General features: G+C 45.6%; 2 protein-coding genes across 6 annotated transcripts in view; one reads left to right on the top strand and one right to left on the bottom strand.

Moving 5' to 3' along the window:
* The first annotated feature begins 712 nt into the window (after nucleotides 1-712).
* On the top strand, nucleotides 713-8,917 carry Coq2 (ubiquinone biosynthesis protein COQ2, mitochondrial). The gene is made up of 7 exons (XM_077703067.1): nucleotides 713-1,504; nucleotides 1,591-1,757; nucleotides 1,838-1,959; nucleotides 6,006-6,091; nucleotides 6,716-6,849; nucleotides 7,341-7,529; nucleotides 8,716-8,917. The coding sequence occupies exons 1-7, from the start codon at nucleotides 1,207-1,209 to the stop codon at nucleotides 8,827-8,829; spliced, it is 1,110 nt and encodes a 369-aa protein (XP_077559193.1). The 5' UTR covers nucleotides 713-1,206; the 3' UTR covers nucleotides 8,830-8,917.
* Nucleotides 8,918-9,026: 109 nt separating this feature from the next.
* LOC144174384 (FHF complex subunit HOOK-interacting protein 1B-like) overlaps nucleotides 9,027-27,329 on the bottom strand; it is a 30,499-nt gene continuing 12,196 nt past the window's right edge. For 3 of the 5 annotated variants that reach the window (XM_077703060.1, XM_077703059.1, XM_077703063.1), the window contains 9 exons: nucleotides 25,572-25,730; nucleotides 24,696-24,782; nucleotides 19,862-19,912; nucleotides 16,151-16,318; nucleotides 15,666-15,745; nucleotides 14,127-14,907; nucleotides 12,866-13,058; nucleotides 12,649-12,751; nucleotides 9,027-11,608 (listed from right to left, as the gene is read on the bottom strand). In XM_077703060.1, the coding sequence (XP_077559186.1) occupies nucleotides 11,446-11,608; nucleotides 12,649-12,751; nucleotides 12,866-13,058; nucleotides 14,127-14,907; nucleotides 15,666-15,745; nucleotides 16,151-16,318; nucleotides 19,862-19,912; nucleotides 24,696-24,782; nucleotides 25,572-25,730 (1,785 nt within the window). In that variant the 3' untranslated portion in view covers nucleotides 9,027-11,445. The remainder of the gene's footprint in view (nucleotides 11,609-12,648; nucleotides 12,752-12,865; nucleotides 13,059-14,126; nucleotides 14,908-15,665; nucleotides 15,746-16,150; nucleotides 16,319-19,861; nucleotides 19,913-24,695; nucleotides 24,783-25,571; nucleotides 25,731-27,329) is intronic. The other 2 variants (XM_077703062.1, XM_077703064.1) reach the window with 1 other exon arrangement.

Raw genomic sequence — 27,329 nt, 5'->3', positions numbered from 1 at the left:
CATTCCTGTGTCATGGGATGGAGGTTTGTTTGGACAGGCCCATACCACGTGAAGCTTGGCTGGCAAAATAAGCGAGCGCGGGAGATGCATTGGAGCCACCACCGTTTTCCTTTGCTGGTCTCTCTCACTCGAAGGTAGAAAGAACATAGGCGAGGGTACAAGAATGTAATTGTGACATGAGTTTGTCCTTTCTAAGCAGTTCGCATGTTTTACCGGGGCTCGTGCAGTAACAACGCTGTTTAGTTTATTCGTTGCGCGTGCGTATACGACGTTTACGCACATTTTTCAGACTCACCACTGTCACCAGAAAGCGCTCGTTGTTGTCATTCTTCTCCGCAGTGTTGTTTTTCGCTATATTTTGTGAGAGTTTCTCACGTTACACGTGCCATATTTGTTGTTCAACATTTGGCCGAAGATATCCCCATCCCTTTATATTCTACCTCTCAGTAGGCTTTCGTCTTGACTCTAAGTTGGTAAAATTGCTTCACAGAACGCGAAACAACTTTTATTAGTCCTGAATTCCACACGTGTTGTGCACTGCTCTTGACTTGCCAAAGAAATATGTACTACACGTAAGTACCTCGATTTGGTATACACATCAATCATACGAAATTACGAAAGCGAAACCGAAACAAACGTAGCCGCTCAGTCGGTTCGTCTTGGCTTGTTGTTATGGCGACAGGCACGCTTTTCAGCACGAGGTGCAACGTGCGCCTGCGCAAGGCTAATCCGTTTCCTCGTTCACCGCTGCAGTGGCTGCGGCAGGCTGCGGTTTCGCGAAAAATATGGGCATGCTCTTGTCGGTTGTTAAGGGGACTCCAAACCTACGTGATCTGGACGACAGATTTCCCAGCCAAGCGTTGATTGAAGCAGCAGATGGAGTGTTTATGTTGTGACCTTCGTCGCACCATTCAGGGCAACTGAATTGGCACAATCCCGGCGAGGTGTGCGAGTGTCCTTCGCGTTTGCCGCATTGCATACGTGCACACAATAACAAGAGCGTCGCAGCTGTGAGCGGAACGGTTCTGCGTGAATGCCCATTATGGAGACCGGACGTCTAGTCACCGGACCGTTGTGTCGACGACCGTGCGTATTCGGTGGATCGTGCGTATGTGCGTGACCGCTGTCTTCCAGCACACATGCGAGCAGTATTGTTTTTCACTTTCCGTGATAGTTAGTGATAGGTAGCTTATAGAGACCTCCACAATGTTGGGAAGACGGGCCGGACACAATCTCGCGTGTTTGTTGCGTACTCACGCTTGCTACTCGGGTCTCAAGTCAACGACGCCTGTGCTGTGCTTCATTCCCAGTCGCGTGGGGGTCACATCGACGGACCGTTTTGGTGCAAGGTTCAAGTCTTCCAGCAGAATAGATGCGTCTCAAACGTTTCGCACCGCGCATGAAACCTCTTCATCTCGCCGTACAGTGCCCGAACGGTTCGTGCAGGCAATGCCGGAACGGTTGCAGCCGTACTTGCGGCTCATGCGGCTGGATAAACCCATAGGTAAGCTTTCTGAAGGCAGCCCCGAATACCAATCCTGCAAATATAAACGCTGATGCATAGCGGTGGTATCTCACTCATCTACCCAGGAACCTGGCTGGTGATGCTGCCGGGGTTTTGGAGTATCGGCCTAGCCGCGGATCCAGGCTGTTTGCCAGATCTTAAACTCCTGGCAATGTACGCTGCAGGAGCGGTTTTAATGAGGGGGGCTGGCTGCTCTATAAACGACATGTGGGACCGGGACATCGACAGTAAGGTGCGTTTCAAATTTCAACTTTAGAGTGCGAGATTAAAAAAAAAAAAAATTTGCTCTCACGTTATCTCCATTTCTTTTAGGTGGAACGAACTAAGAACCGGCCCCTCGCGAGTGGTCAGTTATCAATGTTCGATGCGCTTGTTTTCACTGGCGGCCAACTTGCGTTGTCAACGCTTATACTGCTACAGCTAAATTGGTACACGTACGTATTGTTTGATGCTCCTGTAGTAAATGCAGGTATGCCTGCAACCTGTAGGTGTAACATGGGTCATCCATGTGGGCAAGTAGTCTCTTGCACATTGTCACTTAAGGAGGCAGCTTACAGAACTGCGCATTAAAAAAAAGCTACACATTGGCTTTTCCAGCTTGAAGTGAAACCCGGTGCACATAGGCTTTTCATATTTAACCCCCATCAGACATACAGTTTCACGACCAGGATTCCAATGCACGACCTTGCACATAACTGCACAGCGCGTTTGCTGCATGCCTTCTCGGCATCCGAACTGCTGTTTTCTTGCGACAGTAGCCAAAACCGTTCTCATCTTTGGCAGTAGCAGCTGTTTTATTAAAGTGAAAGCTTTCTTAGTGGGACCGGTCTGCCAACTAAAAAGCTCCAGTAAGATCTCTGGACACACAGCTTGCGTGTGAAACCCAGATTCCATTGTGTCAAAATAGTTACGTTATAGGAACGGCTCCAGATAAGACAATACAAGCATCGATCATGAAGAAAGAGTTCACTACTATACTTTTATCTCATAAACCACGTATCGGTATACATTCAGATCGTTCGGAGATGCGTTTACTCAGTGCGCGAAATATCATCGCATAGGTTCGTTCTTCATTCGGAATTTGGGTCTTGGAGGTTTTACGATCAATTGGACGTGCTTTCAGCGAAGGCCGGACACACTTTTAGTGAAGGTTTTGACGCAGTTTCGATCTGAGAAAGCATTAGCACTTCTCTCAACTTCCTTTAGGAATGGATGGTAAATTTTTTTTACCTCTCTTCAGTTCGACCTTAAACCACAGTTGCTGGCCTTACCGTAGGTTACCTTACTCATCCTATTTTTGTAGCTTGGTGCCGGTTACATTCAAGACAATGTTGTCTCGATAAGGGTACGATGGGACCTGACAAGATACAACAAATACAGTCGAACCTTAATATAACGAGGTAGCATCGGGACGGTAATTTAGTTCGTTATATCCGATATTCGTTGTAACAGTGGAGTTAAAAATCGGCTCAAACCAATCAGCAGTCTGGCTCCCGCAAAAATCGTCGATACAAACGAAATATCTTAAGCTCCGAACACACTACAAACAAGGTAGCCCGTCTTTCAAGCTCAGTGAATCGGAACAAGCAACGTCAAATTACGGCAGAACAAAGTTCACTTGACAAACCTGGCCCGCCTTCTTATTTATTTTTAAGGAAGGATGTGATCTTCGTCTGGTGGCTATTCCCAGCACTGAGCAGGATGAAAATTTTCACACAGTGTCCATGAACAAAAGCACCATTTCTACTTCTGAAGTTTGGGTTGCCGGGAGTTTTCGAAGTATAGCTTCTCAGCCTACTAGCCAATATTGCTTCGTCATATCCGATATCGCACGCAACTCTCATGGTTTCAGTTTCGTTATAAAAGAATAAGTGTCATTGAAATGAAGCGTGACCAACCAAAGTTCGTATTTAGTTCGCTATTCGCCCCGAGCGCGAACACAGTCGCCCCCTGGCGGCGGCGGGACGAACCGCTCCTAGTGTGGATGGCGCTCTCGCGTCGTCTGCTTTTTCACGTTGCGTGCGGCGCAAGACGCGTGCTGCACACGACAAAACAACCAATATGTGTGCTCGTTTGGCAGTAAGCAATGACATAGTTACCTCTGCTTGCGCGTTTCCTCTAGAAACGCAATAATCAGCAGCCGTTGCGGGTTAATGCGCTGGTTTAATTCCACGAAACATCTTCGTCCTGGTCACCGCTTGAGTACGTGTGAAACGTGTTATAAACATTGCTTCCACACGTTGCACTTTCCTTATTGTTGAGTGCAGTCGTCTGCCGTTTCGGGAACGTTGAAGGGTGCTTTTTGAAGGTGGCGTGGTGATTATTTAAAGGATAAAAGTTTAGTACGCGAAACGGGTAAGAAGCGACAAGACCTGTGCATACGCGTGCAAATTCCACACCCTTGTAAATGCGCTGTGTCCTTATAGAAAGAAAAACAAACAAACATTTACACTGCACACGACCCGTGCGCTATCGCCCATACATTACCGGACACGTATTTTTCACCCGCAAGAGCCTGTGTGATCGTGTCCTTCCTGTACCTTTTCTAAAATACTTTTTCGGACAGTCGTTGTTTATACTGAGGATGAGGAATAAACATTTATTCAACTGTATCGAGTTGCTAATTTTACGTATTATTTAAAATACCTTTCTATGGATGCGCAAGAGTATTTAGGGGGGATTTTTTCGGTAAAATTAAGCAGTTGTGAGTTTGCGTCTGTCATGTGGCATTTCGTGTGTCATTTTCATATATATCATTTTCAAATCCGACATGAATCACCTAGTCCAGAAGCGTATCTCACTCAGCATAACCAAATGCCCAATATGGTCACGTCTTAACCTCTTAAGGTGCCTGTTTAAAGAAAGAGGAGAAAACGCGTAATATGCACGTTGTTGCCCACATGTTTGAGGGGTGTGTGCCATGACTCGCTGTTTTTTTTTTAATTTTTTTCCACAATGCTTGTTTTCAATACAATTTTGAAATAGGCGAGCCACAATTCCTGGACAATCCCGGACCAAAGCGGGGTTAATCAGTTTTGAAAATGCGTACTGCTTTTTCACCGCTACAGAACACGACGCCTAGTGTAGTTTCGATTGTAAGTAATACTGATAACCATAGTGTGGCTTTTCGCGTTACATGCGTTCTCTTCTCGCTGCTCTTGCAACGTTGGCAGACCCCCCCCCCCCCCACCCCCCTCCCCTTTTGGGAAAAAAAACAAACGAAATGCACGGAAAAATTTTATCCTGGCATTTTTTAACCAATCCTCAAGAAATAAATACCAAGACAAAGGCGATGTTCAGCTTACAAAACAAAGTAGTTACAGGGAGCCCGTTGCGCTGATTCGCAACGAGAAATAAAAAGGAAACGTTTTACTACATCTGCAACAGTGGAACTTTATTTGCCATCTTTATAGGGTTCGTAAACGACCTTATACGCAAGAATGCAAACACATCTCGCTATTGCAGGCACCTGTTAGATTTTAGAAGGAACGCAAATGGTCAACAGAGCAGCCGTAACAGAATATTTGTGCTCACTGTGAGGTCCCAGAAGCTTGGTTTGCACACTGTAAACCTGCTTGTCACTTTGCGAAAATCTTGCTAAACATGAGATGTTGATTCTACTGCGTGCGTTAACAAGTCAATTCGCAAGTTCACTTGCGACGAAAGCCGTAAATAAGTGATCCGAAACCGTTATTCATCAAACTTTCCTTCAGAGTCGCTAAAATTTCATTTAAAAGACCCGTTAGAGCGGTTGCATTTATATCTCTGCGCTGATCAAAATTCAGTAATTTTATGTTGCCTTTTGAACACACAAAAATATCGTAAGCTCTTGGAAAGAATTCCGGGAAAGTAGTGTTACCATTTCAGGGCCTCCCACAAATGCAAGAATGCGTCATGCTACCAGTGAAAGCGATTGAGATTGCCGTTGTAAACTGAATTTCAGAGATCGAGGCTTCCTGATTTGTTTCTATTTATGCTTTTATTGAAGGCTCAAAGCCATAGTCTGGAAAGATCGAGCTTGCTACGAGCCACAGCGTACAAGTTCATTGTCACAACTACGGCTATTCTGAGATTCCCGATGAGTCGTCGCTTTTTTTTTTTGGCGTAGTAATGAAAACTGACTGCCGCTTCCATGCTATACACTGAACGTTGAGGAACCGAACTACAGCATACCACTCTTGTTTGCACCTTTCGTGCGCACATACGGCGGGAAAAATGCACGAAGCGCGCCCACAGTGTGCATTCTTACGGGCCGCTCAGCGGAGCATCCACACTAGCAGCGCGACGCTGTCGCCACCTACATGTCGAGCTCGCGGCGAATAGCCGGTAATTCGCTATATCAGTGTCCATTATAACGAGGGTCAACTGTACTGCATTGGGCCATGCTTTTGTACTGCAGCTCGACTCACAGCTTGTGTGTGTGTGTGTGAATGCCTATGAAGGCTCGCTTTTCATGGTTGTGCCTTCCATTTCCTTGCAGCATAGTCCTTGGGGCAAGCTCCATCTCTCTGGTCACTTTGTATCCGATAATGAAGAGGTTTACGTATTGGCCCCAGGTGACATTGGGTGAGAACACGTTTTCTTCCCCTCTGGCATTTAGTGAAGGCCAAGAAGAAAAAAAGAAAGCTCTGCTACAAGGCTATGCTTGCAAGGGGCATGGTCAAATAAACAGCTGGTTGGGATGTAGCGTTCCGACTAACTCTAGACTAGTGCTACACAAGGCGTGGCCTGCTAGGAGGTTTTCATGTTGCCTGAAAGCCCTTTTTGAAGGGGCAAATCGGGTTGATGCTGCTTGGGTCAAATTGGGTCCAGCACCCGCGTGTCGAAATTTAGGCGCACGTTAAAGGTTTTCAGCTGGTCAAAATTAATCTGGATCCCTCCACAACGCCATGCCTCATGGTTCAGGTGTAGCTTCTCTGCGTTAAAACCACCAAAATTTGATTTTTCTATTGCCATAAACATTCACGCCTCCGTACTATTTTGTGGTCTTACTCGGTGTACTGAATTTTTATAGGCTTAACCTTGTTCACTTTGTTACCCATTTCAATTTCTTGGCATTAAATAATCTCCAACTATAGCCTGCACAGCCTCTTCACCAATAGATTCTGGCCAAGGCCATCCTTGAGTCATGCAACTGTGCCATAGATGGCACACTTCTCCTGTGACCTGGCGTTTCTCCTCCCCGAACAGGTCTCACGATCAATTGGGGTGCGCTGATGGGCTGGGCAGCAGTGAAAGGGTCGTGCGATTGGTCAGCAGTCTTGCCCCTCTATGCCGCAGCCATGTCCTGGACGCTCATCTACGACACTATTTACGCGCACCAGGTAATTCTGGGGCCTTGCTGGGCAACCAGCAACATTGTATGGGTGCCTGTGTGTTGGTATATGCTTTTGCTGATGCCTCATTTGCCTGAAACATAATTTTGCTGTCTGAGAGGTGCTGCGGTGGTCGGTGGCATAAATCTAAATGCCTTCAGGTGACACGAAGAGCAACAGTTAATTTAAGCATTTATGGGTAAAATCGTGCCGGCTGTGAAATATGCCATAGTTTCACTGCAGTTTTATTTTGCTCACAATGTTGTCTCACTAAATGATGCCCCAAGCTCTAGTGTCCCAGTTATTGCACAACAGCCATTTTTGTTGCTTGGAAGTGAAATTGAGGCACAAGAAAAAAGTAGGCAATCTTGTGTCTTGGAGCAGCAGGGAAGCACAGCCCTACAGTGGCCTTTTTTCGCAGTCATTCTGCTTTTGCAACTGCCCTTCTGAGAGAGGGCTTCTTTAGACATTATAGCCAAACACACTTGCTGGGGACGCAGGATAAACTGGACGACTCCGCGATTGGGATCAAGTCGACTGCCCTCAAGTTTGGTGCCAATACAAAGCGGTACCTGTGGCTGTTCTCCACGAGCATGGTTGGCAACCTGGCCCTTGCCGGCTTGGCGTCGGGCCAGTGCTGGCCTTTCTACCTGGCCACTGCTGCGACCGGGGCACACCTGGCCCACCAGGTCTGCTCTTTGCCCTTCCCTCTCTTTCTCCTTGGAGCACTGTGCTCACTTGTGTTGCCTGGCTCTCCTCTGTAAGCCAGGACCCCCAGTGCCCGCCAGGCCAGGTGGTAATAATTATTGCGCCTACAAAAGTTCGCAGAAGCACTCAAATATCAGCAAGATGGGGAGGGAAAAGTTAAGGGGTGTATGGAAATGTTGCATTCAGCATCATGCATACTGGACTTGCCTAGGACTGTGTAGCCGCAATGCATTGGGTGTTTCTTCAGCGAGTGCGAAAACCATGATGTGGTGGCAACAAGCGACTATACCAAGTTATCCTTTAGGTGTGAACAGACACTATGCACTTTCCCAATTGTTTTCTAAGGCAACCGTGGTGCCCTTACCAATTCACTGGCTCTAAAATGACCTTGGAGGTACATTTTGTCGGTCAAATGCTCTGGTAGTCACTGTTTGCTGCCAAGATTATTCTTTACATGAGCAAGAGGAAGTTCAATTTGGAGCCTGCTTTGCTTGCATCATTTTCCACTGGCTTATGCTAATCGCAGTTGCTGTACATTAGGGGACCGAGATGCCAGCCATGGCACCGCCACTTTTTCTGTTATTTCGAAAAGAGCTCTGCATTAAAGTTGAGTGCAGCTTGCAGATGTAGTCTAACATTGCTTCGATTTCTTACTACACTGTAAGCAGTCTAAACGTGATGTTATGTACAGCAGAGGAAGTGCGCCATCGTGTGCAAGAAAAGGGGCTGGCGAGGAGTGTTGATTGATTATGAGGTTTAACGCACCGACGCTACACAGGTGATGAGGCGTGCCGTAGTGGAGGGCTCCGGATTAATTTTGACCACCTGGGGATGTTTAACGGGCGCCAACATCTCAAATACGTGGGCGTTTTTTTGCTTTTCGCCTCGATCAAAAAAGCAGCCGCTACGGCCAGGAATCGAGCCTGCGTCCTTGTGCTCAGCAGCGCAACGCCTTAGTCACTGTGGCGAGTGAACCTACAGTGTTGCTTTTTAGCTTACGATTTTCAGCAAATTGCAGTGGGCTTCATTACTTCACGAGTAGTGATAACTACGTTCATATTGTTGAGAGCCCAACTCTAGCATTCTTTTTTCTCTTATTTCATGTTTTATTTTGAGCACTGCTTCAGTCTTTTCTTGGTCTCACAATTGCCCTTTATGATTTTTCAGATATACACGCTGGACTTGGACAACCCCAGTGACTGTGCGCGAAAGTTTGTCTCCAACCGACAAATAGGCTTTCTGGTCTTCCTAGGCATCTTTTGCAGCAGCCTCTGCAAATGAGTCTTGTTCCTCCAGGGTTGTTGCTGGATCTCCATAGAAATAATATATGGCGATGTTACCAATAAACATTTCCCCTGTTGATTGTTAACATGACTATCTGGTGTTCGTACTGCCAAGTATTGTGTGTTACAGCAGCTTAAAAATGGCTGGGCCATGTGTTTTACAACTAAAAGGGGAAAAGAAAGAGATAACGACACTCAATGTTCTCATGATTTTTATTACCCACATGCAAAATGAGCAGGTTATCTACACTGGTCATGTGGCGGACCAAGAAAATAATCTAAATGAGGCTTGTGTGCATTTCGTGCCTTCAAACTCCAAAAAAATATTTGCATTGCAAGCTGCAGAAAAACTGTGAAGTGAAGCATGCACCAGCTCAAATGTGGAGCAGATAAAAACAAAAACAACAGGTGCAGCGTGGGAAAATTTACAGAAGCCGTCAAAAAAAGAACTCTAAAAGTTCCCTTGGGCTGCTTGAGAGGTAACCCACTTTTCGAGCCTACGCAATAACAAAATCTAAGCTGTGCTCATTGTCATAAAACGGGCCTCTGTGAAACTATGACCTGAAAAATAACACTGCAGTCAGCTAGTCAAAACAGAAGCAATAAAACTTGCACTAGCACTATTACTCAAACCAGTTTGAATGCAAGAGAACTAAAAAGCTCTACATCGTCACACAAAAACAAACCCATTTCCTCGGATTCAATAAATACATCTAGGAAACGTTATATTACTAGATAACTGTCCAACAATAAGCCACAGTAATCCAGGACTAAACTTTTCACCTATGTAACTCATTTTCCCATAATATCACACGGTAGTCATGTTTAGGAATGCTGGTTGCTGCAAGCGAACGTACTGTAACCGCTTTTGTGTATGTACAAGATCCTTCACACGTGCGCACATTTCATGCTACACACCATAGTACCAAATCCTGTTGCTCGGTGAGAAGCACCAGTAAAGTACGGATTGAGCTACTTACAGTCTGTCTAGAGGCGTATTCACAGTAGTGGGCGTGGCAACGCCTGTCATCCTGCCATCACAGCTAAACGAAAACCTCGTTGCTCGTGTCTGTGTACATAAAACTGCACTGTACACATTCCAACACAGTCCTTCCTGTACAATAGTATAGCCCTGCTATGGAAAATTTTATGTAACCTAAATAGAACAAAAAAGTGGGACAGGGTAGGGGGATCCGCAACACCTCTCAAACTTTTGTTCTGGTTCAGAAACTGCAGAATTTTACAAGCAAATTCAAGTAATAGGTGGAAAGCTTCATAAAGAAAGTTTGCTGGTAGTGTTTGCACCATGCTTCAAAAGCTACAGACAGTAATAAGGCATTAACTGATTCCAGAAGCTTGCTCTATGAACACTCAGAGTATATACAAAACACTTAAACCTTCACTAACATCTCTGAATGTAAATTCAAACAAAGTTGTGCGTAACAGCTTGCATGGAGGCTTGAATTCAGGTATACGAATGGAACACGCTACAGAACAGCGAATGAGAGCATTTATAGTGATGATTCGTGGCAAAAGAAGTGTGAAATGGGTGACCTTACACTTGGGATGAATGAGTAGAACAACTAAAATAGGCTCGGTAGCAAACCCTAGAGCCGGCCATAAAACATAGCATGTACAAATACAGATATTATGCTCAAAGCAGAGTTTCTTCATGTATCCAACCTACAATACAAGGCTAAACAAAACTCTCCGTGTTGCAAGGAGAACAAGCTGGGGGCAGAATCGTGGGGTGTTCACATCTAAACATACTGAAGGCTGTACATTACTGAGATCTTGGCATTGGATGAGGGGGAGAAAGGCCTCAGAGAAACCATAGTTTGTATCCTTGCTCTAGCAATATACAACCTCGGAAAGTGTTTACCCCAAAAGGAAGTTAAAGCACACCACAAAAGTGGTGAACTGATGTCTGTGCAAAAAAAAAAAAAAAAAAAAAAATGACTGCCATACAAGCACATCCGCTAGCTACAAAGCTGGCCACTAACTGGCAATGATGGCGATGACGCACACAAGGACGCTGCATCAAACTGCACAAGACAGCAGCTTCAGGTTGCACGGCCGATTTACACCAGACCGTTAGCTGCGCTGGTCACTGCTTTGCAGGAAGAGGGCTGCGAGCGAATAAAAACATCACACCATTTCTTTCTTCCGACTCTGTGCAGAAAAACAAAACGGTTTGCACCAATGTTCCTACCCACGCAAAGAAACTGCGCTAGTGATCACAAAGTTAAAACGAGCTCTCGGAGCTCGAGGCTCGCCACCGGGACCTAACAAGGAATGGCTGCCACTTCTCGTTCGATGCAGCATCCTTGAGACTCTAAAAACTTGATGTACACCAAACAGCACCATAGTAAAACAGCTTCGCCATAGCTATGCTAAAACAACGAGGGCGCTCTCTCAACGAAAAATATTCACTTTGTACAAACCTAAGGTCAGTATGGTACAGAACACGTGCACACACACGCGCACACAAAAATAGAATGCCTGCGCAGGTGCTATACATGTAATGTGTGGATCTCGGCACTGGCTCATTGCGTCGGTGAGCGGGAGATTCCCACCGCCCTGTGGGGTCCTCTTGTCGGGCTGTCCCGGGTCGTCATGAAGCAAGCTGCTGGATGGAGTGCTCCTGGCTGATGGCGGCGAGCTCCTTGAGGAACTCCTCCAGCACCACTGCGGCCAAGACTGCGTTCTGGGTCTTGATGGACTCCAGCCTGGTGCCTTCTTCTGTGAACTCGTTCGGAAATGGCCTCGCTATGAACCTGAGGACAAAACCAGGGGACAGCACACAATTGTTCTAGATGCGTTTTGGGGAGGAGAGGGATTTTTCTGGACAGCGGAATTCGGGAAAAGCTATTTTATTATGAGACCTCTCCTGCTGCTGGAGAGGCTCAACAGCCATGCAGGCACTGAAAGGCACGCAGACACACCTAGTTACTCTTGCAAAAAAAAAAGTCAGTGATGCAAGTGAGGGAGATATATTGCAAAATAAGTTCCACCAACCTGAAAGTGTCTAAAGAGCCCATGTATGAGAACCACTGCCCTTAAATAAACATACAAGTATGGTTGATCCGAAATATCCCTGCATCGGAATAATAACCTGCCAAATTACACAACTTCAAACAATTGGGCTATACAATAATAAAAACACATAAAAGAATGACAACTTCTCAGCAATTTTCGGCATTGCCTTTAAGACGTCATAGGCACTAGTTTTTTCAACTTACAGCCCCCAAGAAAAGCACCAACAATAAGTGAGTGCATGAACGTAGTGGTGCTCTTAGTTCAGTTTTACTGCACCTCTACAAGGATTGCATAAAGTTGACACACTGAATCCTCACTTTTTAGTACGTCACCAATGACACCATTGCTGATATTGTGTACTAAGAAATTTGAAAGCTTGTCAATATTTGTGATGTCTTTTTTTTTTTTTTTAACATCCTTCTGACTCAAGATAGATTGGACTAAATTATCAGAGGCGTTTTCTTTCCAAATAAAGTAAGTATGTATGTTGTTGTCACAGTGTTTTCAAGGACAAGTTTTAAAATGACAGCAGTTGGGTCACAACTAAAAAGTGCCCCACTGAAAAGCCACATACGCCATTCATTGAAAGTGGTAAAAAGGTAGCACCTCGTCTCAAGCAAGACTGGTTATGACTTACAACTCGCAACCTTCGTAGCACAGTAGTGAGCTTTTTATTGCTCAAAACATGCAATGCCTCATGTTTAAAGCAGCACGACAGGGTACAGCACAAAGCCAGACTATATTTCTACGTGCAAAAAAACAAATCCACCGCACGTACCTATAGCTTTTCTCGTCACCACCTGTTTCCACAAGAACAGGGTTACTCTTTGGCGGGCCCGTTCTTCGGAAGAAGCTGCCCAGGCTTCTTCTCTTGGATTCTCCTGCAACCACGGGCCGTTGCGTCACCTCATTTGGCCTTCATCACCCACAAGAAAGCTCACACGAAGGCAGCAGTGAAAAGCACAAGGGTATTGTGAGAGCACCGAGAAGCTCACCCCTGGAGAACTCTGTTGCAAAGCTCTGGCTCCGGCGCATGGTGGCCTGGTCACCGTACAGCCTGTGGGGGGTGTCCGCCAGTAGCCTCTCCTCCCGGACGGCAAAGAACATCCGGGCCCTTGACAGCAGCTCGTCGAAGTTGGGCAGTGTGTAGGAGTAGCTGTCCACCTTGTGCTTCAGCGAGCCAAGGACCTGCAGGGAAGCAAGGGAAAAGAAGAAGAAGAAACAGCACAAAGTTAGAAACTATTGCACTGACTTCCAGTGTTGTGTGACCTCCCTGATGGCTGCTTATACACACAGTACAACGATAGGGACTTGGCGGTTGCCAGGATCATGCTTTTAGCCTTGGAATGGCAACAGTATATGTACATATGCACCATGTTCCTTTCCTCTCCTTTTTTTATTCATGCCCCCTAAGTGGTACAGTGTCCGTGTGGTCATAGTGAGGCACATTGGTTGGTTTAGCACTTGCATCAGTGCTTTCCAATGCTTTTATTTTCTCTCTGTTTTCTTCCTGCATGTTTATATACAGGACATTTTAGCAATAAAAAAACTCCAAGGATGCCTAAGCACTTCTCATGAGTTGCGAACCAGGAAGAATCAATGTCCAATTGAATGCTGCCAAGTGTTTATTTGAGGAGTAACTTTTTTGAGTTTTGCTTTGGGCATCAGCGGTGTACTGATGAGGATGGCCTCCTTTCGCTAGTGCTGATGTGGCTGCCGACGATATACGCGCTTCAGATACGTAGACTGACCTGGCTCACGGGTTGTTGCGCATCAAGCAACTTTGAAGCCAAAACCAAAGAAATTGCAAAAATTCTTGGGCAAACATGAAGTACACTGTGCACTCGCCACATACACTGCAATTCCACGTCTGCTTCTTCAACCTCTTAGACATTTTACTGACTGTTTCCTCATGCAATTAATTCAGGTTCATCAATACAGATGCACCTCAGAAGGCATTGGTAACCTCGGCTACAAAATCATTTTATTTATAATACAACAATTAATGCAGCCTACGTTGACACAGGCAACTGTGCTGTGAGTCCTGAAGCCGTTATGAAGCATAATATGGCTTTTCAGCCTAAAAGCTTATGTAGTAGAAAGACATGCAACACTAGTGCAACTGAAGAAACAAAAAAAGAGAGGTGCACTTTGCACTGGAGCACCGGTGTTTCAGGCACAGCAGTGCTATTCACAAGGCCAAAGGTGTCGCATTGTGTCAGCAGCTACCCTCACAAGACGGAGAGAGACAGAGACCTGAAAGAGCGACCGGACGCTTGGCTGAAACACGAGTGAATGGCTGAGCAGGAACGATCGCAGCAAGGGCTGGGGGTACAGGGCCAGTCTCGCAATGAGGGCCGTCAGCTGCAGGTTGGTGTAGACGTTGTTCTGCGGCATCATCTCCAGCCGGGCAAGCAGCACCGTCAGGAAGGGCCCGATGTTGGGGCTGCCAAACGCCTCGAAGCCACCCTTGCTGCCGGCCTCCCCCCGCGTCACGAAGATCCCCGAGTCGCCCGCAGACACCGAGCTCTCCTCCACCGACACCACCTCTTCCGTCTTGGCGTCGGGGGCTGCCGCACCGTTCAGATCCGTCGTCGAAGACACTGACGCCCCGTCGTACGGCGAGGACCAGTGCTGGCACGCCCGCCTCGTGAGGCGCACCCCGTGACGCGCGTCCGCGAGGTACAGGTGGTAGTCGGTGCGAGCGGCCGCCGAGCACGCAGGCTGCGGCGTGCCGTTGAGTGCCGCCACGGCCGTGAAGCGCCGTGGCATGTCTCCTGATTCGTAGCTGCCCAGCACCCCGGAGAAAGAGCGGCGGGGTCGGCGGCTGCGTATCTGGAGGCTTCCACCGTGCATCACCTTGTCGGCCGCAGGGCTGTCCCTCAGGTAGGGGGGAAGCTGGGACTCCTCCCCGCCCGCCGCAGAGCAGCAGGCCGGGATGAGGGAGAGGAACTTCTCGGCAGCGCAGCTGTACAGGTCGATGTCGCACACACGACTCCGCTGGCTCACCATCACGTGGGAGCAGGGAACCAGGTATCTGGGGATGAGACAAGATGGAGAGACATGGCAGGGAGAAAACTGTGGCTTCAACACGAATCCATGCATCTGACAGCATGCTTGAATAGAAATGTCTGCCGCACCGAGCTTTGTAAATATCTCGGCCCATTTGTCCAAAGCACAAAATTTGAAGAAAAAAAAAAAAAAAAAATGGAGCAAAACATTTAACAGCACCACAATCACTTGATTGATACCGCATAAACTGTGGTCAGCTACTAGCACAGAACTAGCTGCTGTTTGAATTCTGAAGCACTTTCAATTCCTGGCCCCGGCGGCCGCTTTTCCGACAGAGGTGAAAAGCCAAAACGCCCTTGTATTTGAGATTTCGGCGCACGTTAAAGATCCCCAGGTGGTCAGAATTAATCCAGAACCCTCCACTACGGCACGCCTCATCGCCCATGCAGCATTGGCGCACCCCATAAATCAATTCTCAAACACTTCAGCATAGAACACACCATGTGTTCTGCTTTGGTGTTCTGTTCTGGTTTGGTGTGAAATTTGTGTGGCCGGTGGCCACCCCAGCAGTCACCTGGCCAGCTGAATTTATAATATGGACTGTGATTAGTAGTTCATTTTACTTATTTTATGCATAAGAAAAGTTCTCATAAAGTCGCCATCTTGGTTGAATTGTCAATGAGTCCATCGCTGTGGCAGCAAGGCATGCACTTGTGAAGTTTAAACGAGAGAGAAGAACTCCGTCATGCAATGGTAGCTTGCAAGATTTAAGCAACCACTCACTTGAGCACCAGCTCTAGCATGATGTCTTCACAGTTGAAGTCAAGCAGCGTTCGAAAAAGAGCCATCGTTACGAGGCACAGCTGGAAAAAGAGTGCAAACCTCCGTAAAATTCCCACTCCTTGAATGCCATGCAATAATACATGCAAATCTTCATTTCCACCAGCACTAACAACATTTATGCTAAACTTTACTCTGTAAACGAACACAAACAAAAACCTGTCCTCATTAGTAGCAGCACTACGAAAACAGAAAAAAAGGAGGTGCAAAGTTTTTTCTTCTTTAGATACCCAACAAATTGAAACTATCCTCTGCCAACCCTACTTTCGGCGAAAGATGCAGCTTGGCGCTCTCTGCTAACTTTAAGGACATCAGTGGATACCCAAAATGGGAGCAGGTTTAGCACGTTGGTATTACTGGTCATAGCTACACAGACGCGTTGCTGACAGCGACGCACCTCCTTGTGGGACAAAGGAGGGGACACATACCCGAGAGTGACCTCCGATGCGGCTGATGAGCGTGTTGAGGACCCTGTGGTTTTCGTAGCTCTCAGTGAGCAGGAATTTAAAGAAAACTAGGAGCAGCTGGGGCTCCGTGACCGTCCTCAGAAACAGGTCCAGGTAGGCCGTGGCAGTGACAATTTCCTCCAGGGTGTTCTAGGGCACAAGTCATGGGGAAAGAGGGCACGGGTCGGGGAGAACACAGTTAGGTAAGCAGTGCTGCTGCATTCCTAACAGTCAAACTGGCCGTGCCGATACAACTGCATGCACGGTCGTCTGTTTAATTCTCAGCTCAAACAAGTACCAAGCATTGTTACTTTGTCTGCAAATATAATGGACCGGGTTTGTTCTACGGTGATTGTTAAATGTATACACCAAGTTTCAAATAACTGAAAACTCAACTTTAAAAACTTTAATCTGTTGATGGCGATATGAACAAGACTGCACAAATGTCTGTCACAACTTTTTTTTTTTTGAAGATATTAAACATCATTGCAGACTCAGTTACAGTGCATTTAAAACCTCATTAGCACACATTCGCCTCAGCTGTAGTTTCTGGTTAAAAGTGCAAGCCCCCCATGTAGCATTCCAAACTTCCACTTCGTACATAGCATTTCTGCCTCTCCACCAGGCACCACTTAACCAGATTCTACTGCAACATTAGGGCTGCTAAAGGACTAAGTGACGCCACAAAGAAATCAATAGCACAGCAGTGTTAGTAAGCATGCTTCATGCAAATGGCAGATTCAACAATGACGTAAATTAGTAAAATGGAAGTCCGGGCCCATTGGTTCATGATGTTAAGGAAAAAACCAGTTGTAATTTACTCTGCCGGTCAGCCAGAAGGCTGACAAGTTCTCATCGCATAATAAACTCAGACATTTTTCTCGCAGGAACGTATCTTCCCCTGCCACACAACCCCAGTTAAATGCCATTGACACTATACTCTGTTTCACGGACATTGTGCAGCATAAGCTAAAGTGGGAATCGGCACCAGCTAGAATAGGCCTCAGATGTATTGACAACAAAAACCCGACCCCAGTATCTGCTCCCACCACAAGAAAACGGATGACGAGCCTTATAAATGTTTAACTCTGTGCACTGCAGGCTGCGCTTCTACATGGCTTTCAGCTCCTACAATGCTGTATGAAGTTCATAAAACACCATTTATAATGTAGACCATTTATAACATAACCGGTTATAGTGCGGGACTGGATATAAGTTGTGTGTTTTTGTGACCACTGGTTTGCCTCCCACAGAAGTCAATGCACTTAGAGCACGGTTGGCCGAAGCCCAACACAGTTTATAGTGAGGTTTTGTGGCGGGTCCGCTGATTAACCGACGAAACTGGGGCGTCGTTTTAGGGTCACAAGAAAGAAAAAAGAAGACGAAATCAGTCATATTACGCAGTGCGCGCTCCCTGCCCTCTTCCAACTTCGACACACACACACACATAAAAAAGGCGCCCTATCATTCGTGCGTTCCTTTTGCACTCTCCTGATAACCACATCTTTCCTTGCTTTGCGCACCTCGGAAAATAGCGAGTCCCCCCCTCCCCCTCTACCCTGTGTGCAGTAAGTTGTTTCTATTAGAACGCTGTGCAGATAAGCAACTGTCTTTTCCCTTTTAGAACATCAGGAGATAGCGACTGGTGATGCTGGAGATTTCCACTACCTGCATGTTGTGCTTTGATAAGCAACAACCTTGGGCATCGCGAACGTGAGGTGGGGTGGGTAAAAAATAAAAAGAGGGTGAATAATAATAAAAAAAAAACGCTCGCATTCTAATCACGTTGTCCTGTGGCGTGCATTCTTAGACGCTAAGAAATGCAGCCATGCTCCATCAAAACACAAAGAAGTTAAAGCTGTGCTCGCCAATTGTAAGACCGCGCTTGCGGTTTAATTGTACGTCCCTGCAGCAGCAACTAATTGGCGGGGAGAAAGAAAGAAAGAAAAAAAAAAGGACGAATAAATAAAGACTGTGCCTCTGTTTTTAAGTGCCGCACATTAGAGTGATGATAAACCAAGAATGACTTGAAAGGTAGGTTGCGACGTGGTTATATTCGCGCATGTTTTGCTTATGGCGCAGTACCGCTTATAGTGCGGATTTTTGCCGCTCCCACGACATATGTTACAAGCGGTCTACACTGTAGTTTGATTTCTGGTATGGACACAGATGAGCCCGCATTAATATGAAAAAAACCTTCAGGTCCAGCTTGCTGTACCTGCAAGTCAATTTTACCATGCGGAGTGATTTGTGTTTTGCTTCAAATAGGCAGTTTCAAGCAAACTCTGTTCTATAAAATGGCATTTAACTGTGCTGCATGACAAGGGCATCAAAGCCCTAGGATAGTAGCATTCTTATTAATATGTGTTAGTAATTCAATGATTTCCCAACCAAACAGGGCGGTTGTAATCGACAGCTCATGCAATAATTTCCTAGTTCACAAACCAAACAAACTTGCTTCATATAGGTAGTTTCTATGCACAGTTAAGCTAATGTTTTTTTACGGCCGCACATGGTGATATAAAATTTATTTATACGACGTTTTTGTAACCAAACAAAGCTTTGGTAGAGTCCACAAAACTGGAACGGAATGTGCACAGATAAAATGATTACTGGTCAGACAACAGATGGAGCACTTTTTAGTTAACCATAAAAGCACACTGCAAATAATAATGCCAGACGACCGGCCCACTGAATCTTTTTAATGGCCAGCTGATCATGCAAGGCAAGCAAAAGGCAGAGCAGAGAGTGGAGCTGCATGATGAAATTGCAAAGCTGCAAATAAGCGCACAAAAGCAGGAGGGAAAAAGCTTGGCGGGCGTGTATGCATCATGTAATGACGATCCCTGTGCGGTGTTAGTGGCCAAATGCACGGTGCTTTAGTAAGTGAAGGTGGTAACTATAATGACAGTCGACTAAGGCTAACGTGCTTTTATTGCACCCTTTTTTTATTTTCTGAAAGCAAAAACCTTGAGTTTGGTTTGCTGTTATTATTGCCCAGCCAATTGCATTAAAATTGCCTAAATTAATCACGATCTCATTGTAGACTGAAACCTCACCGGCAATGTATATTTTTAAAGTGGGCAGGCCGAATGAGCTTCTTTCACAGAGAACATTCCTGTAACGGCCTGCAATATTGTCCTTGACATGGCCACCAGTGGTACCACCTTGAAGATTCGACAACTGGCTTCCATTGTAATGCCAATAAAATCATAGTAGCTTCCTCATTGCAGCAAGCCTTTTTGCTTGCTGCAACAAGGCTTGCAGCAAGCTCTTACCTTAATAAAACATAAATGCTCTTTCCCTCATAAAACAATTCTTTTAAAACCTAACACGCGACTAATCACGCAAACATTTAGAAGTAACTCATCCATTAAATTCCGCAGGCCTAGCTGTCCTATTTGGCTTCGTTGTTTTTTTTTTTTTTTTTTTTGCAAATTTTTCAATGCCATGTCTGAAACTGTTTGTGCCACTTCCCCCATCTGCTAAAACATTGCACACTAATGTTAGTCAGAACGGTGCCGTCACTGTTACGGTTAGTCAGACATCACGCAAGAGAGTGAAGCATGCAACTGCAGTGCTGAGCTGCTCTCTGCCCAGGGGGCAATGCTCGTACATGCGTGTCTCCGCCCTCGGGAGTCAAAGGTGCACAGAGCAGCAAGCACACAGCAGGGTTCACGACCGGGTACTGACCGCAAATATGGTGCAGCCCTCAAGAGTCTCAACATCTATTTCCGCAGTATCCTGAGCGTGTCCGTGCCCGATATTCGCGTCGGAGAGGCAGGGGGAGGCGCAACAGAGAGCGGTGGAGAGAAAAGAACAAAAGTGAAAGGAGAGACGGGCCCATTAGACGAGAGAAGGGTGCACGGTTAACAACGACAAACAGCCCTCAACCACCACCACCACCGCTGGCCGGGGCAAAACAAAACACCACCTAGAAGGGGGCAACTCGGTAACAACCTAAGACCCTTCAGAACAACTGGCAGTTCAGATTAGCCCACAGCCAAAAGCTGCCTTCCAGTAACAGTTCCCGCACAGCTTAATTTAATAGGAAAGGCCTAAGATGCCATATACGCTTGTGTAAGGGCCACATTCATGCATGGGCCACTTCGTGTGAAGGCTGAACACCCCACTAACTTGGAGCGCAAAAATTCAGAAAGAAACAAATAAGTAAACAAAAAACTCAGCAAGAGCTGTGTAATGACTGGCATGCAGTGGCACGCAATAGTGAGGAAAGTGGCAGCAAAAGTAAGGTAAAGAAATTAAGAGAATACAAAGGTAATACGTAGTACCTTTATGCAGTACAGTCGCACCTCGTTATAACGAAGTAGTATCGGGGCAGTAAATTAGTTCATTATATCCGATATTCTTTATAACCGTAGAGGTAAATACTGCCTTTAATAAATCGACAATCTGGCTCGCGCAACAATCCTAGATAAAAAATGCATTGTTCTAGGCTTCGAACCCACTCTAAACGAGGTAGTCCTTATCTGTCTCCTTGTGGCATTTCAAACTAAACAGACTGAAACGCGAGACCATGAAATTACAACAGAACAAAGTTCGTTCGGCAAAACAGGCCGGCCTTCTGAAGGAGGATGTGACCTTCGCCTGGTGGCTTTTCCCAGTCTGAGCGGAATGACGTTTTTCACAGTGTTCACGCAATAAAAGGCCTTAAGCTACTAAATAATGATTGTTCTGTCTCACTTTCTTAAAATTTTGTTTTTATTATGCTAGCTGTCGAGTTTTGAGCCTCGCGGGAACCAAGCATTCCTTCGTTATAGCTGATATCACACCGCTCTTCAGGTTTCGGTTTCGTTATAAAAACAGTAGGTGTCATTGAAATGAAGCGTGACCAAACAAACTTTGTATTTAGTTTGCTTTATCCGATGGTTTGCTTTATCCGATGGGATCCCCACACTCAAAACCTTATCGACCGCCTAGAATCAATTCAGAATCGTGCTGCTCGTTTTGTAACTCATAATTACCAGTTTCCTACAAGTATTACGCAAATAAAGAACTCGCTTGGCTGGCCTAACCTTTCTTTGCGTCGGACACGTTTTCGCATTTGTTTCCTTCGTGATGTATACCTTCAGCGCAATGCCGTTACCAGGAATCTATATTTACTACCACCAAACTACGTATCTACTCGGCGAGACCACCAATTTAAGATAAGAAAAGTAGCTGCGCGTACCTCAATTTTTATGAATTCTTTCTTTCCCCGTTCCATCAAGCATTGGAATCACCTTCCGCAACACGTCATGGGGATGATAAGCGACGATACATTTTTTTAATCGTTAACCCAGCATTTACTCAGTGAATAGTACTGCGTTTGTGCTTTTCCCTTCTTGCAATGTTTTAAACATCTGTATATGCCCTGTTTTAAGCCATGTTTTGTGACTTTTTATGTCCTCTTTCATGCCTTGCTAGCAGTCCTTACCACATATCGTGCAATTGTTAACTGTGGCGCTTATGCCTATTTGTTTTTCATATTGTTGTTTGCTTGTACATTTTAATTACTTCTTTGTTAACTTTTTCCGACTGTAGCATTTGAAACTGTTAAGCGCAATTATTAGAGAGTTTTAGCTGACCGTTTTCGACGCTCCGCTCCGGTATCGGCGGCCCGCTCAGCGCTACCGGAGCCAATGCCGTTCGCGGCCAAGCGCGCCACGCATGCGCAATGGCGCTTCCGCTTGCCATCGGAGCGGAGCGGACTGCGAAAGACGGTCAGCTAAAACTCCCTATTTATGCTTTGTGTGAATGCCCCCCTACTGTAATGCCCTCGGGCGAATGTAGGTACTTAAATAAATAAATAATAAAAAAAAAATTCGCTACATCAGTGCTCGCTATAACGAGGTTCGACTGTAGCTTGCTTTGTCTAGCACACCAATACGTCCCCGCTCCTCCCTTCCCCTTCTACTCCTGGGTTCCAAGCTGCGTTTTCTGGGTGACCAGTGGAAGGGTCACAAATAGGGATGCTTGTGCACTTCACCAATTGCTATCATGTACAGCCCAAACAAAACAGTTTATGCAAACATAGTTTGTACCACTTACTAAAACTTTTTAGCGGTAATACACTGCAAGGCTACTGATTGAGCTAGCTGGTACGGCGTCCTTGGTTTATGTGCTGGATTTTAAAAGGGACAAAGTTTCCAAAAAATGAGATGGTATGGTGCATGGCCTATCACCACTACGCTATTCAGCTGGAAAAGAGCAGTGCCCCACTCATTCAAAGCTATTCAAATCTGAAATGTGGCTCTAACACAAGCGTACACGGTGGCAAGGTTTCAGTCCCTGAAACTTTCAAACAGACGCAGAAGATACAACTCCAGTGCCAGTCCTGGCTAAATCTCTGGAGCTTTTGTAGCCATTTTTGCACTTGTGCAGTGACAAAAGGTACTTTTTATGCTTAGAAATTGATGGTAAGTGCAGTACCTCCTCTGCCCGTACTCATTTTTCTCCCATTTTTATTTCCTCTAAAATACAGTAAGCAACACAAGTAAAAATCTATGCGGTATTGTGTTATAGCTATAATCTAAGTATTTAACGATAGAGGGTTCTTAGATTTGCCTTTCATAAGCTTGCAAACATTTATCGTAATCTTCCTTTAGTTACGGCTGGTTTTAACTAGTTCCACCTCTTCTGATGTTAGTCCTGCTTAACCAGTTTGTTATGCTACAAATTACAAAGTACCAAATGCTTTGTAACAATGATACCTGAACTGATATTCCGTCACTTCAAATTACAGAGTACCAAATGCTTTGTAACAATGATACCCGAACTGATATTCCGTCCCTTCATGGTTCAAAAGCTACTGCTGCCGAACTAGGCACATTTCTCATGTAAGCAAAAAATCAATAGACAACCAACTTACCCTTTTACTTAGCGTTTCTTTAAATGTTCCTTTAAGGGGCAGCATATGCTATCACATCCTACCTATATTCCGTGCCTGCATTTTTCTCTCACACACAACGAACCCGAATACCGTAAACTTCTTTGTTTCACTGCTAAAGTATGCATACTCACATAAATGCCAAACAAAAGAGTGGTCAAAAATTCCTGCTTTTCAAACCAAAGCTATGCCAACCAAAAATGCCAGCAGTCAGAAAAAGCAACAGCACACAAAGAAATGCAGATGCAGCAAGACACACCACAAGCATAGATCCGAGCGCATTTCAATAAAATCAAGCACGGCTTCACAATATTGTATGCAGGGTGCTCATGCACCAATTTTGCTGTAAGATACGCCAAAATGTTTGATGACCATATTGTGCCACAAACAAGTAACTTGTTTTTTAGAAAATTAATTCCAATAATGAATTCCGCTTAAATATAAAGTAGAACATCCAGTGAAAAACAGGCACTACCACTGAATATTTCTTCAACCACTTTAAATATTTGTTTTTCACAATTAAAATTTCCGGTGCTTTACAACACATATGTAGAATTTTTTTTTTTTACACAGTGTGCTCACATATTTTTGCCATGACCTCCAAGTTTTCTCGCATACACTTTACTTTTATTGCAGGTAACTCAAACAACTTCTGGAAAAACAATTGCAGCTTGCACAAAAGTGACCCCGTGACCTATATCTTCTTTAGAAGGTGGACCAACTTGCTTTCACATAGAAGCAATGCTGCAGATCTTGCATCACAGCAACGGCTAACACTGGCGCCATTCCCCCATTCGGAGGGTAGCAACATGCCCTGCTATACCCAATGAACAGAAAGGGTCAGGGACAGTGAGAGACGCATGAAAAAAATTAAAGCTGTTCCACTTAATGTGAAAGCTGACGGAAGTGCAGAGCAGTGATTCACCACAATGGGCTGTCGCGCCGTTATCCGCTCACTGCTACTACTCAATGCAATTCAAATTTCCCGCCTCCACAGTGCTCGCGTGCCCCCTGCCTGAAACTGCACCAGCGGGAGTTCTGTTCTTCTTGTGCTCGCTTTTCCTCTCGCATGTGCTGGCGTTGCACTGCCACGTTTTTTCGCTTACTATCGCAAAAACACGCAACGAGCGTCCCGAACTAAATGAACACAGGTGCTGCCGGTTAATTACATATATTTTGAGTCAAATGTACCTCCAGTTTTTTTTTCTTCCGCTAAACAAGGAGATGTATGACAAGCGCCAGCATTTCACGAGTTTCGAACGGTTATGACTATTTAAACCGCTTGATTTTTGAAGCCTTTGCAAGACGCCCTACGACGGAACGCCGGGCTCTACTTGGGTCTGTTATCTCACTGAGGCGCCCGATTTCGGCAGTCGCTTGACATCGAGCGTTACAGTGAGCTACGACGACAAGGCGAGCCCCTAAAGTGCTCCACACAACAAAGCAAAACTAGGCTGTATTTTATCTAGTTCTGTCACTGCCCCATTTATATCCTTTTGGTTGCGGTAACTGCATACTAACAGGAAAGGATGACCAGCAGACCACAGCCAAAACCGTGCAAACACTCGCAACACAGTGGTTCCACAATTGTGCCCGATGCAGTGACTGTGGGAGTGTCAAGCAGCCTGAAATACAGACCTGGTGCAGTGCAGGTCCCACGACTGGTATCAGGAACCCTTGGTAAATGTACTCCAGCAGCTGCTCCTGAACCAATGTGTGCGATACCTGCAACAAGGAGGGCAGGCAGAGAGGAGATTTGCGAAAAAGAAAGCGAAACACTAAGACGCCCACTAACCCGGCTACTCTTCTGGCAGGTAAAGTGGGGCGTGTTCTTTGGGTTACATCTATCGTGAAGAATGTATAAGCTAGCCTAGCGATGGGTCTTCAGCGCCCTTTATTACATCTGCCATGCATGTACGTGTCCTGCACAACACTTGTACATTCATGCTCTAAACTGAAGCCGAATGTTTCACTGAAGGTGCTGTTTCCGTTTGTGGAGGCTTTAGGAAACCGTCCTTCACTTTGTCCTGCCATGTTTATCTTAACCGGAAGAACTTTCAGCCCAGTTTGCAGGTGCCATATGCTTAACAACAGCAGCGCACACTGGCCACCACTTGGCCCGTTCAGCGGATGTGGAAATAAAGGATGCCAATATCCCATCAACAAACAGGAGAAAAAAAATCAAGGCCCCTTTATTAAGAGAAAGATGGTTACAATGCACAGCTTTCTCCAATGCAACGTGGTTGAAAGTAAAAGTCCACATTCCAAACTGCTTCAGCCGTGCCGGAATGGCGCAATCGGATAGCTGTCAGTTTTGTAATGTGAGGGGCTCAGGTTCAATTCCAACCACAGGAAGCATTTCTTTTTAGAAAACTTTACATTTCTTCATCATCATCATCATCATTTGTGGAAAACCATGGTGTAAAGTTGGCTTTCCTACAGTGCGTTTTGGCATTACGATCTACAATGCCAGTGAGGCATCGGAGGCTTTGCTTTAGAAGGGGGAAGCGTTACCTGTATCACCGCATTGCAGAACTCCAGTGAGTTGAGAAACATGGCCAGCTCTGGGATCTCCTGAATGTCCTCGTGCGTCAGACGGTACCAGTCATCAGCGACTATTGTCAACTTCCTCGGCAGCACCGAGTACAGGCCGCTCAGCCCCGTGGCCAGGACCTGCATGCAAAGAGAAAAAAAAAAGGCACTGCTTGTGAAAAGTGCACATCGTCGACCCAGTTGGTACTCCAAATAAAAGCATAAAAAATGGCACTTCAAGTAGGCGCACAGTTTGCGAAGTGATGAGTAACGAAGTGGAACACAAATTCGGCTCAAGGATTGGAAAGCAACTCCGGTTAAGCCATTCAACACACTAATGTGGGCACAGGGGATGTCTTAGCACTTCTTAAAGGGGCCATGCAGACAAAACAAATGTTTGTTTCATTCAAAAGGTTGCCTTGTTAGAATCATACTGACAGCACCTGTAACGCACACTTCGTTCAAATAAACTATATAATTAAGAAAAAAAGGAATGGCCATGCAACCCACTAGCTCATTTCCAGCATCAGTACCTATGATGTCATATGCCCAGCTGTGCGATTGACTGAGGCCAGCAAAAGCAAACGCAAACTAAGCAGGGCTTGCCAAAGGAGCTATTTGCGCTTAATTAAATGCATATTCATTAGGGGTGTGCGAATGCCAAATAGTAACTTTCGAATAGAATATCGAATCAAATTCAGAAAAAATGCCGAATATCGAATCGAATGTCGAATACCAAAATTTTTTTTTTACACGTCCCGATTTTTTCGGTTTTTGTTCAAAAGAAAAAGCTACTTGGCATTTTCGGGAGACATAACATCCTTTTTCAACCTCGAGAACGCACTTTTCAACTCGCATTGGCGGTACTCCAGGAATCCCGAGCGGGCACGATACGCACTAAAAAAAAAAAAAAAAGTAAATAGACTTGCACAGGAGTTGCTGTACTGTAATCATAGGCAACAACTATTCAGAGCCTCGTAACTCAGAAGCGAGCACTTTGAAAGCAATCATGGACCACGATAAGGCACTTCTTCGGGAGCACCTAAGCAGCGTGAAGCGTGAATAATATGTAGCGGAAGGAAAGCTCGCGCTACAGCCACCGTGAACAAGCCTGTGATATCCACTGTGGTCTAAAAAACAAGTAAACACGCCGCAACCATACACCAACTGCATTAAAAACCGCCAGAACCGCTTTTCATTTTACATTAACGGAAGCGCGGTCAAAACGGCGGCGGTCTTTATCGGAAGCTGCCCTAACATGTAAACATCCGGTCGCACGATTCAAAATGGCCGCCAGAGTCGACGGCGACGGCTCCAAAAAAAGATCTTATCGACGCAATCGCAGATTATTCCGTGCAGGGGGATAAAATTTACAGCCTCTGTAAGGCGCGCTCGTCGAAAGCGCGATTAGAATGAAACTTGCCAGGGAACGTTTGGAAACTGAAACTCCACTCGACTATTAGAAAAATCGAATAGTAGATATTCGATTTGCGAATTGAATTATTCGCGGAGGCACTATTCGATTCGTATTCAAATATTCGAGTATTCGCACACCCCTAATATTCATCTTACAGCAGTAAGAATGGTGGGGTAAACAATGAAAGTTGCAAAAATACACGTAAACATAGAAATACCGATGTGCACTGCTGTTGGTACTGGGTGCACTATGCTTTTTTTTGCTGCACAGCAGCCCGCAGCTTTGGAGTTGTCTTAACTCTTTCACTCCGGCGCCATAGGTAA

This window comes from Haemaphysalis longicornis, unplaced genomic scaffold (genome assembly GCF_048455015.1).
Source record: "Haemaphysalis longicornis isolate Haplotype H1 unplaced genomic scaffold, Haemaphysalis longicornis Haplotype H1 scaffold_3, whole genome shotgun sequence".
Lineage (NCBI taxonomy): Eukaryota > Metazoa > Arthropoda > Arachnida > Ixodida > Ixodidae > Haemaphysalis > Haemaphysalis longicornis.
The sequence above is the reverse complement of the archived record's forward strand: the minus strand, read 5'-3'. Positions and strand labels throughout refer to the sequence as shown.

What these genes read in the sequence shown, in the direction of transcription:
- Coq2 (XM_077703067.1), top strand. Translation starts at nt 1,207, where the DNA reads ATGTTGGGAAGACGGGCCGGACACAATCTCGCGTGTTTGTTGCGTACT. An exon ending in GCGGCTGGATAAACCCATAG is followed by an intron (nt 1,505 to 1,590) that starts GTAAGCTTTCTG and finishes TCATCTACCCAG; the next exon opens with GAACCTGGCTGGTGATGCTG. An exon ending in CTACAGCTAAATTGGTACAC is followed by an intron (nt 1,960 to 6,005) that starts GTACGTATTGTT and finishes ATTTCCTTGCAG; the next exon opens with CATAGTCCTTGGGGCAAGCT.